This window comes from Oryzias latipes, chromosome 4, assembly GCF_002234675.1.
Source record: "Oryzias latipes chromosome 4, ASM223467v1".
Lineage (NCBI taxonomy): Eukaryota > Metazoa > Chordata > Actinopteri > Beloniformes > Adrianichthyidae > Oryzias > Oryzias latipes.
The window spans coordinates 3,274,919-3,287,169 of record NC_019862.2 but is presented as its reverse complement, the minus strand read 5'-3'; the positions used below and the strand labels follow the sequence as shown (position 1 = coordinate 3,287,169).

General features: G+C 51.2%; 2 protein-coding genes across 2 annotated transcripts; one reads left to right on the top strand and one right to left on the bottom strand.

Annotated features, from left to right (window-relative positions):
* Positions 1–1,355: 1,355 nt before the first annotated feature.
* LOC101167779 (transmembrane protein 205) lies at positions 1,356–6,385 on the top strand. Its single transcript, XM_020702943.2, has 5 exons — positions 1,356–1,437; positions 1,605–1,620; positions 1,708–1,863; positions 4,738–4,901; positions 4,979–6,385. The coding sequence occupies exons 3-5, from the start codon at positions 1,764–1,766 to the stop codon at positions 5,279–5,281; spliced, it is 567 nt and encodes a 188-aa protein (XP_020558602.2). The 5' UTR covers positions 1,356–1,437; positions 1,605–1,620; positions 1,708–1,763; the 3' UTR covers positions 5,282–6,385.
* Positions 6,386–7,195: 810 nt separating this feature from the next.
* On the bottom strand, positions 7,196–11,861 carry slc35d1 (solute carrier family 35 member D1). Its single transcript, XM_004067613.4, has 12 exons — positions 11,641–11,861; positions 11,471–11,504; positions 11,313–11,399; positions 11,156–11,223; positions 11,004–11,075; positions 10,861–10,929; positions 10,631–10,733; positions 10,178–10,270; positions 9,673–9,740; positions 9,492–9,570; positions 9,327–9,409; positions 7,196–7,928 (listed from the first exon to the last, which is right to left on the bottom strand). Exons 1-12 carry the CDS (start codon positions 11,748–11,750, stop codon positions 7,823–7,825), a joined length of 972 nt encoding a protein of 323 aa, XP_004067661.2. The 5' UTR covers positions 11,751–11,861; the 3' UTR covers positions 7,196–7,822.
* Positions 11,862–12,251: the final 390 nt, after the last annotated feature.

The following is a 12,251-nucleotide window of genomic DNA, read 5'->3' as shown; positions in this document are numbered from 1 at the left end:
ACATCTTCTCCAGGAGATGGATCACATGTGGAGAACACATGTCACACATAGGAGCGTCTCAGATAACAGGACCTTAAATACGTGCAGCTAGCAATAACATTATAAACAGCCTTCATGCCAGCTCCCCGTCCATCTTTATCACGACTGGCAACTGGTCATCCATGCACAAATACATGCATGGATGACGAATCAGTTCAGAGATCCAGCCTTTACTTTGGTAGTCTATTTCCACTTACCGGCAGGTTCATTCACGTTTGCTGAATATTTAATTTGGAGCTAAACAATTAGCACCAAATTAAATACTTACTTAAAAAGCTAAATATTTAATTTTATAAAGGCTGATTTGTGCTGCTGGTCCCATGTTTTTATGTAATAGGTGCACATATTTTATCCCTTCTGCTATCCTAGGCACTTTAACATTGGGAGTTGGGTCATCTAGACCCACTAGACAGTGCTCTGAACCTTTTTTCTTCAATGATTTGTGATCTTCACTGGTGTCCATGGATTACATGAAATCTTTCCACCTTTATCCACCTTTGCCATGGTAGGGAGAACACGTCAATGGAAGGGGGGGGTCATCTAAGATAGCACAAGAGATACGAGCGTCCAACAGCTGACTGTTATTGTTAGCTGTATGTATTTAAGATTAAACTTGAAGTTTAAGGTCCTGTTATCTGAGACGCTCCTAGGTGTGTGACGTGTGTTCTCCACATGTCATCCATCTCCTGGAGGAGCGGTGAGCTGCAGAATCAGGAACTATTTGGTGGTTTAACCATAATCCTAAACTTAAACCTTCCTCTGGGTCTGTGCGGCCAAAAAGAAAGTTCAGGACTGACCGCACCAAGTCAGAAAATTACATGTGAAAAAACACTTTCATATAATTAAATATTTAGTTTACAAAAACAAACATTAAGTTTGTAAACTAAATATTTACTTATAAAACAATATTTAACTTAAAAGTATTTATCTTGCTTACTAAATACTTATTTAGTAAATGTTACATCTATGTGTAACAGTTTCTAAACGGCTCTGTTGTCCCTGTTGGAGTATTGAACAACATGAAAGCATTACTGGGTTTTCTGGCTGCTTGGAACTGGTTTGGTCCCCTGGACCTGGTTTGGTTCATTGGACCTGGTCTGTTTATTTCAATCCTTTGGGCCTTTGGCTGACTGGTTGGCAGGAGCGTCAGGTGTTCCTGGCGGGAGGAAGGACCGGGTCCCCAGGTGGAAAAGGTGGCGCTGTGCGTGTAACCATGGTAACTCCATGCTGCAGCGCTGGTCCGGGGCAGTAGGGGGCGGCATTGAGCGCTGACGTCGATGTGTATACAGCGTAAAAGAACGAGGGGGGGGGGACCGGTCGGACCTCCTCCTCCTGACAGCAGAGCTGCGGATCTCCTCACGTCCTGCGTGGACTCCGAACGCCGCTGTGGACATTCAGGTGAGCTTTTCTGTCCCGGTTTCTCTGCAGTTCGCGTAGAACCGGGCTGCTTCAGGGGTTCTGCGCATGCTTGAAGCAGCTCTTCCGCTTAGTTTGTTGACGGTGACTTTGACTGACTGCGTGGAGACTCAGTGAGCGCGTTTGTGTGCGGGTCGCTGCGGGAGCAGGACACTTCCCCCTCAGGTGGAGCTCCGTCACCTGAACAACGCGGAAGTGGGTTTGCTGTCCCAGATGTGTTACCGGCGCGTTCTGTGCTCGCTCCTCCTCCAGCTCCGGACCACCGAAGCGCAGGACTCGAGTCCCTCCCGGGGGGAGCCAGGAGCACCATGGCCGCGGAGCAGGAGCCCTCCTTCACCGTCAAGCTGCTGCAGCTGCTGTTGCTCTCCACGTACTGGGGCATGCAGATCTGGGTCACCTTCGTTTCCAGTAGGTATCTGACACACCTGGAGGCACAGGTAAAGGGGGGAGGGGGGGGGGGTCTTTTCCAAACCAATGAAGGAAGCTTCCTAAAGTTGAGGAATAACCAAAGAAAAGAGGACCCTCTGAGTCTGGAACACAGGAAATTTCAGATTAACCCTGGTTACCATGGAGACGAGAGACAAGCTGTTTGACACGATAGACGTCTTCTCACACACACACACACACACACACACACACACACACACACACACACACACACACACACACACACACACACACACACATACACGCTAAAGAGATTGTGACCTGACCTCCTGACTTGTCACAGCTTGCTCATCAAGTTTGCACAGAGCATTATTATGGGGTGTGTAAATTCCTTTGTTGTGCCGTCATGCTGTTCCTCTCAGCTGCAGGTAAAGCTATGTTCACATGAAACCATGCTGCTCGGGGGGGGGGGGGGGGGGGGGGGGGGTCTTGTCGGCCCTGACCTGTGGGGGGGCATTCTGGGGGAGGGGGGGGGGTCCACTATTGGTACGGGGCAGGGGGGGTTGACGGGTCGGGGTCTCCGCTGAGGCCATCGGCGGTTTCCCCGGCCGGTTGGCTGCCTCGGTCCCGTCGAGGCCTGACCAGAGCTCTTCTAGGGCCGGCGTTTGGGGGTGGGGGCCTGGGCTTGCTCCGGGGGGGGGCCGGCGCTTTCTGGCTCCTCTCTCTCTGTGTGGGGGGGGTGGTGCTGGGCCTGGGGTGTCGGGGCCCCTGGGCTGGGTGGGCCTGGCCCCCTTGCTGGGGGGGGGGGGGGGGGGGGGCGGGGGACAGCTGTTTGACCACCGGGGGACAGTCTATCAGCTGTCCCCAACTTACTCCCTTCCTCATATAACCTCATAATAGGGTGAGGGGGTGGGGGGCTTAGCCTGCGATGAGCCTTGGGGGGGGGGTTTACTAGGCAGTGGCCCCCCTCCTATGGTTGCCGTATGGAGTGGGCCCCCCCTCTTTCGGTTTTATTTGCACCTTAGACATGTAGGGCCCTTGGTAGGGGGGGTGCTTGGACATCACTGCCAGCAAGCAGCGGATGTCCTCCTAGCACCCTACCCGCCAATTTTAACCGCACCTTAGACATTTAGGGCCCCTTGGTGGGGAGGGTGAGGGGACGTCACTGTGAGTAATCAGGAGATGTCCCCTTAGTGCCCTACCCGCCAATTTTAACTGCACCCCCCTTAGTACACACACCCCTCCCCCCTCAATATATACATCCCAACATAAACACACACACATGCACACACACACCATCTCAAACACACATACACGCACACACAATTTGCAAGGAAGGTGGGACCTGGGTCCATCTGTCCCCTGCCTCTTCCCTGGTGGGGGGTGCGGGCCCCCCTTTGCAACGGCGGCCGTGTCCCCGGGGTGCCGGCTTCCTGGGCCCGGCGGTGCTCTCTCCGCGCGGTGGGGGAGTTCACATTACATCTGAGCCGGGGGTGTCTGGTCCCTGGGGGGTGGGTTCTGGTCCTTGCTCCTGAGTGCTGGGCCCCGCCAAATTTCCAACTGTGGCCGAGCCTGGTCGGGCCATATTTATAACACCCCTTGTGGGCCCTCTTTTTTTCCCCGGGGTTCCCCCCTCCTGGGCGGGGGCGGCGGGCCCCCTGCCTCGCTCCTCCCTGGACCAACCGTGGGCCGGGCGGATGGTTGCCTGGAGTGCGGGGCGGGTCTCCCTTGGGGGGTCCTGGCTCGTACCTGGGGTTGGGGCGGGGGGATGCCCGGAACTCCTGGGTGGTGGTGGGGTGCTCGTTTGGGGCTGTGGGCGTCCTTCTCCGGTGGGGCTCTGCGTTGGGTTCTCCCGGCGCGGCGGGGGGGGCTGCTCTCCTGGTTGGGCTGGGGCGGCGCTCTCTTTCCCTCCGTGCTTCCCTGGCCTCTGGCTCTGGGGGCTTTGCGGCGGCCCTGCTGGCCCTGGCCTGGGTGGTGGGCTTGGTCGCCCGGGCGGCGGTTGTTCCCTGCCGGTTCCCGTGTGGCGTTGGGGGGATTCCGGCTGCCGCTGCTGCTGCGGTGGGGGTCTTGGGGTGGGGATGGCTGGGCACTCTCCCTCCTTCTTTTCACGTTCCACCATCCATTTTAGAAGAACATAAAACCTCACCTGAGCACTGGTGTTAGCTCACCTTTGCACTAATAGTTTGCATGACTGAATGACTGAAATATTTCACACTAGTTGGTTATCAGGCATAAGTATGCGTGTGAACACTATCTGTTTTGTGTACATGTCGACAGGTGGACATTTTTGCAGCTAGCAGGTGTGTTTATAACATTTGAGTGTGTGTGTGGACAGGCCCCGCCCTTTTTGTACTGCATTTGAACCTTACCATAATGATTAACAACCAGTAAACTTGTTGCTGTATGCTGCTTCATGGTCTTATCCCCCTTCCCCTCCTATTATCACCCCCTACCCCCCCCTCTCTCTAGCGTCCCTCTCTCTTCTTCCCCTCTTTCCTTTTCCGTCCGGTCCAACACCAAAGATTTTCAGACATGATTGAAATTAATAAAGTTTGGCCTCAATTACAAAAGGGGTTTATTCAGTCATACCTTTGGTTTGTCTGAAGATTAATAACCCCTCTTGTTAAAGCAAAATATGTCCAACACAAGAGGCCCTCAGCTCTCATCTGTCTGCCCAGCTGTTGGACAGGACAAGTTAAAAAAAAAAAAAAAAATAAAGAAACCATAGCCGCCTGGAGCTGGTCTCTGGGGGTCTGCAGGTGGACTCCAATGCTTGGCTCGTTTGGGACGTGCTTTTACAGACTGTAGCAGCTGATTTTCTGAACTCTTGATTGTGAGAATCTTCACCTGCGTGGAGGAAGGACTCTGCCATAACAGAGGCTGATTTCTGCTCAGGCTTTGTCATGGACAACCACCTGAACCGACACACGTATGGGTTCATCCAGAGTCGCCTCGTACCGTTCTACCTCCACCTGGGCTCCGCCTGTGCTTTCTTCAACCTCACCATCTTTGCCATGTACCACCCCCAGGACACCATGGATGACAGAGAAGCCTTCCAGGTACGCCGTTGCCGCCGCATCCCATCCGTTTGGCGCTGTTTTTTTTTTTTCCCTGAATCTCCGCCTTTTGCCCCCAGATCTTCATCTTCTTTGTGTCGGTGACGGTCGCGGCTGTCAATGCTCAGTGGTTTGGCCAGATGACGTCAGAAATCATGGCAGACATGCATCTGGTGGAGCAGGCGTGCGGACTCGGTCAGGACATCGGACTGTCGTCTAATCGCGAAGCTTACGCCAAGCTGTGTGAAACGGATGTGAAGTACAGGCGCCTCAGCAGCCGCCTGTGGCTCTACAGACTCTTGTCGTCTCTGTGCAACCTGTGCTGCATAGGCTGCAGCTTCTACAGTCTGTGCTACACGGCCGAGAACCTCGTGGCTCTGTGAAGTTGGCCCTCAGCTGCTGGACTGTTTCGTCACCCTTCAGAAATCCACATACTGTTCTCTAAAGGAAGCGGAAACTCTTGAGTTCATGAAGTCTTTCTTTATCTGTCTGTTGGATTTGGCGGTGAGATCAGGTTTACCTGGTTGACCTGGTGGAGTCAGGGCGGCATGCAGTGAACGGTGCCTCAACTGTGTTTGGCAGGACGCAGGAACCTTCAAATCTCCACGGGTTCCTTTGTAGTCGTGCGCGCTCTTCCCTTTAACAGGGTTTGGTTTGTGGTAAAGTGTGTGTTATTCAGCACTGTGGAGTTTCAGGTTCCTGCAGGTTTGTCTGGGTTTAGTGTGGAAGGGGAAAGGTTGAGCTATCTTTAGCTCCTCTGGCTGCTGCTGCTGGAATGAGGAAGGCCGGTTAACCCCCCCCCCCCCCAGCTGCTCAGGCAGAAACCAGCTTCAGAAATGCTAAGTTCCTTTACGATGCATTCGATTGCGACGCCTGCAGTCCAACTGAACGACGCGGCGATAGAAAAAGGCCGTGTGCAGCAGAGACGTCCGCTGGGGTCGCAGTGACTCCATGAAGCCAAAACAATGCAACTCTGGGAGGAAGAAGTTCCCGCTCCGAGGGGTCAGGTGCTCCAGAGAAATGCCTCCCTGATTTCCCAGCATGCAGCTGGTTGCCTTTTAATGTTTTCATGTTGCGGTGAAGGATTTTGGACGGATTGTTTCAGTCAAAAGTTGCATTGTGGGGAAGAAATGAAGGTGAGACTGTAGGGGGGCCGGGGGCTTGACTTATTTGTAGTTTGTCTGATTTTTCTGTGGTTGGTGGTGAATCTGTTTGGGTGTGAAACGCCTCCCAGTGGGTCAAATGATTGGTTTGTGTTGGAATCTGTACATGAACGCCTGAATTCATGCCAAAGACTTGAACTGCTGCTTTCTGAACCCGTTACTGATGGCAGGGAAAGGCTTTGGGAAATGCTGTGCGTTGGCCGTCCGACACAGAAATGCAGCCTTTTCCTGTCTGTCCTTAAAGCTGAACATCAGTTTGTCTGTTGGAAGGTGATTGTTCTGATTGTTTGTTTTTTACATCATTAAATGCCGATTTTAAGACAATTTTCAACTTTGTTTTTTAGTATTTGTCGACAAAATCATCTTTGTAAACTAAATAATAAGTCTTCAGCTTTAATCACCATAACCCCTGTGCTATCTTTTGGGGTCCAGATGACCCCCCCCTTACATTGACGTGTTCTCCCTACCATGACAAAGGTGGATAAAGGTGGAAAGATTTCATGTAATCCATGGACACCAGTGAAGATCACAAATCATTGAAGAAAACAGGTTCAGAGCACTGTTTAGTGGGTCTAGATGACCCAACTCCCAATGGTAAAGTACCTAGGATAGCAGAAGGGTTAAACAGCTGCTTCCAGAATGGCCCATCTCAGCAGATCCATAAAAAAGACGCCACCTCCTCTGACCTCTTTCATGGGCGGCCATAGTGCAGAGGTCGAGCGGTCAACCTGATTGGAAGACGGCGGGTTCGGTTCCCGCGCCGCCCACCTCTGTGTTGAAGTGTCCTTGGATAAGACACTGAAGGTCGGCGCCAGTGTTTGGGGGCGGAGCCATCATCAGTGGGTGAGTGGGACTGACGGTAAAGCGCTTTGGGCCTTCTAAGAAGGTAGGACAGCACTATAAAAGTAAGCACCATTTATTGTTTCTATGACACACCAAATGAAACAAAGCCAGTCAGACTTTTCAAAGAACTATCAAGTTAGTTTTTAGGTCGATTATCAGCATTTCATCCACCAGAGCACGTCTCCTGCACAGGAGGTCACAGGTCAGAACCACAACTTGTTCTGAAGTGTCAATGGAAAAAAACTATTCTGGCGCCTTCTAGTGGTCAAAGCAAACAGACAAGACAGTTAATAAATGACAAAAAGCTAGTTTATTAAACAAATAACGGAAAAAGTGATGACTTTAAAAAGGTAACTTTATTTTTAGAGTTGACCACAATAAGAAAATAAACCTGGTTCTTTTATTAATGCAAAAAATAGTTCGTTCTTTAGTGACATTGAGATGTTACCATCTTCACTTCATCTACAGGAGTAAGAAACCAATAAATATACAAAAGACCATAAAAACACTCTTAGATTGAAATGTTTGGAGCAAATGTAAAAGGAAAAAAATCTGAAAAGAGCCAGCAGGTTAAAAAACGCTCACTAACACTGATGCTAAGCCACTCTAGCAGAGCAAAAGCCGTTTCTGAACATGTTTCCAGCTGTGCATCAGCCACATGGCTCCTGCGCTCACGCTCAGAAACCGTAAACAGTGTCGTAGATAAAAAGGGGCAGTCCCTCAAAGCGTCGCCGTGGTGACGCGTCAACACAGCCGCTGCTGGAAGCCTCTCACAAATAGTCCTGCATTCCCGTGTCCTCACAAGAGCAGCATTGAAGAAACAAGATTTAAAAACGGCGAGTAGAAACGTGGCAGCAGGAGGGGCTTCGTCTCCATACTAAATACTGCATAGGTCCAGGCTGAGCCCACGGCCCGCCGTCACACGTCCACCTTGCCTTTGATGTCCAGTTTGGCGTTGTCGTTGCTCCGGCTGGACTGCTCCTCCGTCAGCGTGATGTAGGAGTACACCAGGCTGCCGGCAATGCTGCAACGACACACAGGACGGGTCAGCGCCGGCGGCCTGGGACAGGCCCAGAGGACGGACGAGGACGCTTCTTCATGGTTGGAGAACAAGCCTGCCGTTTTCTGTCTGATCCTCTTACGGAGGTCAAAGCGGATCTTCATAAACTGGCAGGAATGCTCCATAAACTCGAGTTTATTAAACCTGACTTCAGCCGCATGAGGACACAGCAACGTCAAAGGTTGTAAAGCTGAATCCTTTATGGCTCCATGTTTTATGAGGTTACAACCTGACAGTTATTGTGTGACATGCAAACCCAAATGAAAGTACAGAGCGGCTAAAGTCTGCCAAACTCTCCACCGAGAACCTAAAACGTACAAACACCTTCCTCTGCAGCAGAGTTCAACTTCCCCTCTCCTAACAACCACAGCCTTACGCTCAACTCAAACCTCCTGATCACCGACAGGCAGCGGAGAAGCAGCGATGCCGGGGATTAAACCCAGATTCCAAGATCAATCCATGTGTGAGCAGTTCATTCACAGATGTGTGTAGTAATCTCTCTACTTACATCATCCCTGCCTCCTCATTTAATGTAATTTATACCATGGTCCGGGTGAATACTCGATTCTGATTGGCTGCTGGGTATGCGTTAAAACCTGATAACCGCACGGTGAAAAAAGAAGTTCCGGTCGGCTAGCTTAAATAATTTGTATCACTGCGCCGGCTTCTGTAAAACAACCTTTTGCTTCATCATCGGGGCAAAAACAAGCGGTAAGCGATTAACTTTCCCTCTGAATTGATGCTTTATTCAACCCATCGGGACGATCAGTAAGGGTTAATGGCCGACGAGGTGTGCGGTTACTACTTTTTAACGCACGCCGTGGAAGCCTGAACCGTCCTGAACCTGCAGAGGTGGAACATGACAATCTGAGGTCACCAATGGACCACAAAGCCTTTCATGTTCTGTTGATTCCTATTATACTGTATGGTTTAATATGGACTACTAATGATCTTGTTTGTTTTTTGGTCATGTGATGCTATAGAGACCTATACTCTACTCAGTCTAGTCCATTCAAGGAAAACAGCCTCTCAGACAGATTAACACCAAAGCAGCAGCCAGTATATCCAGACACATCCCACCTAAACCCCACCCAGCCGGAGCACCAACAGTCCCGCCCACAACTCAGAGGTGAATTTCTGAAGATCTACTGCTGCTCTGCAGAAACTAGGTCCTAGAAAATGACACTTTTTTTTTTTTTTTTAAATGGCTAAAAATGTCAGAGTCATCACAGAAAGACCACTGGAAACACCTTAAAAATCGCTCCAAAGAGGATCAGAGTGGGACTTTAATGTGTCACTGAGTCTATTTGTCTTTTTTTTACTAAAGACACTAATGCCTCCGAACACAGCCAGACTTCCTACCTGATGTTCAAACCGATGAAGTTGGTCCAGGAGAAGATGTAGTCTCCACTCATGATCATCCCAATGTAGGTCACCAGGACGTTCTGACAGATGCAGAAAACACAGCAGCCGCTGAGCAACAGGCTCTCGAGGATCAACCGGAGCTTCAGGAAGCATGCAGCTCACCTTGATGCAGCCCACGATGGTGGTCGTTAACGCAGAGTTGTGCTGAGTGCACAATACAGTGGAATACATCAGAACGAACCTGGAAACACAAACAGACGTGATCACAAACAACACACCTTTGTGAGGTGCACACTAACCCAGGCCGTGTGTGCGTGTGTATGTGTGTGTGTGTGTGTCTTACCCCATCATGCAAGACAGGGTGAACTGGGAAAGGAAAAGCATATCCGACCAGCCATCAAACTCCACAGCCTGAAAGAAGAGAAGCGTTGTTCTGTAAGTGACAAAGCATTTCCAGCCTGTGAGCAGCAGGGGGCGCTGTGTAAAGACGCAGCTGCAGTTCAACAAGATTTCACTCCTCAGAAACTAAGCCGCTGTGCATTAGACCCAACCAAGGTTAGCCAAACCAGAAACAACTCCTTCAAGTCGACTGAACGTTTCCCAGAGAGGAGCTTCCAGCGGCGTGAAGTTGGCAGCAGATTGGATGTGCATGCGGGGGCCGTGGGTGGAGGCAGGTTGCTGCAATAACTCCACCAAGTGCATAATAGCATCTTTGTGCTCCTCGGGCTGCTGGGCCCCAGCTGGGCAGAGCAGAGGACAGCCAAAGAGCTGCTCATACATGCAGCACACAGAAATAACCAGACCGCCACACGCAGCTCTGAGCTGGACAGGACAGGGCGCTCGCTCACCTTGTTCAACTCTCCCGTTACGATGGCCAACAGCATGGTAGGAAGGATCATAAATAATGCGTTATAATACAGTAATCCATATTTCCCCAACTCCTGGAGAGACAGAGAAGACAGACAGGAAGGCGTCAACCTCTTTTCCAGCCCTCCATGTCATTCTACTCTGCAGACGTGACATCATCTGACTGCAGAGGACGGACTCTGCAGTCACCTGAGCCGTCTGCTCCGGCGCCGCAGGCAGCAGTACAAGCAGCTGCAGCACATCTGCTCACACTCACACCACAGGGAGACGGACAGAGCACGCGTTCTGCTGGAGTTCAACAGAGCGCGTTTGTGTGCGCACACACACACACACGACCTGAGACGCACTTCACTGCTCTTCAGTCCTCAGCATCAAGTGGGGGCCGACAGCGGCTCCACCCCACAATGAGCGCTATTCATAGCACGGCCGCATACCTTCGCGTCCAGCTTTTGCTTCACGTACGCCCCGTTGGCGGCGGTCAGGACGTCGTTCAGCAGGATGAAGACGTAGCCCTGCAGGTCAAAGGACAAATCTGCACTGCGAGTGAAGAGAAGAGCAGCGTGAAGGAACCGTGGTCGGCGGGCGGCGGACACACACCAAAGCTCTCTGAAGCTCCTCCTGAGCCGCCTGAAAGCCGCACACACACCTGGAGACCAGCATTTACCTGGCAGCTATAAAAGCTCCGAGGATCATCGTAAACACGGTCAGCTGAACCGGCCAGGAGAACTTCTTCCTGCCAAAAGAGACCCAGAGTGAACCGGAACCACGGCAAACCCGCTGTTCCGCGGTTAAAGGGGGTTCTCTTACTTGAGCAGAAGTCCTTCAGCCAACATTGTGAATAAAATGGAGAACCTCCTGAGGACCGTAAACATTGGCAGGCTGGTGGAGCAGAAATGACACCCACTGGTTAGTTAGGAACTAGTTAACCATCACTGGGTCTATTAGCCTAATGAACTTACTTGAGCCGTTTGGTACTGAACAGACCAGTGATTTGGTTTCCCACGTAGAGGAGAGGTAGAGGAAAAGTCTAAGACAACACAGGAAACGGGATTATCATTTGAGTGACCGAGCTGAAACAACCGCGCGCGTGCGTGCGTCTGGACGGCACGCGCTCACCTTGATGGGGATGCTGTCATCATAATCGGGGAAGCTGATCACCCTGGCTGCCTTGCCCACCCACAGCACGGTCACCGTGGCCAGCATCTGCGCGGACACGCGGGAAAGTTACCCGAGTGATGAGCGCTGGCTCAAAACGAGGGCAAAGTTCGACTCACCTGTCCGATTCCGACGCATATAGACGAGGGGAACCTGAAACAGAAGAAACGGCATCAGAAGCTGCGCGGAGGGACACGGCCACTAAGACCGACGGTGATGCGGCGAACTCGAGCTAATATCCAAACTTGTGCAGGCGGAGTTAGCCTGACTGAGCTAGCGGATCCGTTACCTGTAGTTGGTGAGAACGCTTTTGTTCACAACCACGATCAGGAACGAGCTCACGCCGTAGAATCCGGCGGCGAACAGCTTCGCGAACAGCGCCGACGGTCTCTCCGCCATCCCGACGAGCTCTCATTCCGCTCCGCAGCCCGCTGCCATCCCTCCAGGCTCAGCCACACCGCCACACGTGCACACACGCCCGCGCATGCGCGTGACGGCGTCTGCGCGCAGGCTCGACACAGTTTAGCGTTGCCAATCATGACGTCATAGCGGAGCGTTTTTTTTTTATAACAAACTTTATTACTAACAAGATATGAGACAATGGGTAGCCAAAACACTTCAAAAACGGTGCAATATGCACATTATTAATGGACACTTACAGTCCAGAGGTTTACATTATCATATTGGATATCTATCTATGTATCTATCTACCTACCTATCTATCTCTACATATGTATATATAGTTACAGATAATGACAGATAGACAGACAGAAGTGTAACTGGTCGCTTTCTGCATTGTGCTGGTTAATAATTTGCCGTGACACAGTGTTGCCTCCTGGAGAGAAACCTTTTAATTCTGGTAATAAACCGATGGAAAACTACACTGTAGGATCCTGCCCA

Excerpts from the sequence above, each read along its gene's own strand:
- LOC101167779 (XM_020702943.2), top strand. The coding sequence starts at position 1,764 with ATGGCCGCGGAGCAGGAGCCCTCCTTCACCGTCAAGCTGCTGCAGCTG. Across the intron at positions 1,864-4,737 it reads CTGGGTCACCTTCGTTTCCA|GCTTTGTCATGGACAACCAC; the intron begins GTAGGTATCTGA and ends ATTTCTGCTCAG. Across the intron at positions 4,902-4,978 it reads ATGACAGAGAAGCCTTCCAG|ATCTTCATCTTCTTTGTGTC; the intron begins GTACGCCGTTGC and ends TTTTGCCCCCAG.
- slc35d1 (XM_004067613.4), bottom strand. The coding sequence starts at position 11,750 with ATGGCGGAGAGACCGTCGGCGCTGTTCGCGAAGCTGTTCGCCGCCGGA. Across the intron at positions 10,930-11,003 it reads GCTGAAGGACTTCTGCTCAA|GAAGAAGTTCTCCTGGCCGG; the intron begins GTAAGAGAACCC and ends CTCTTTTGGCAG. Across the intron at positions 10,734-10,860 it reads GGAGCTTTTATAGCTGCCAG|TGCAGATTTGTCCTTTGACC; the intron begins GTAAATGCTGGT and ends CTTCACTCGCAG.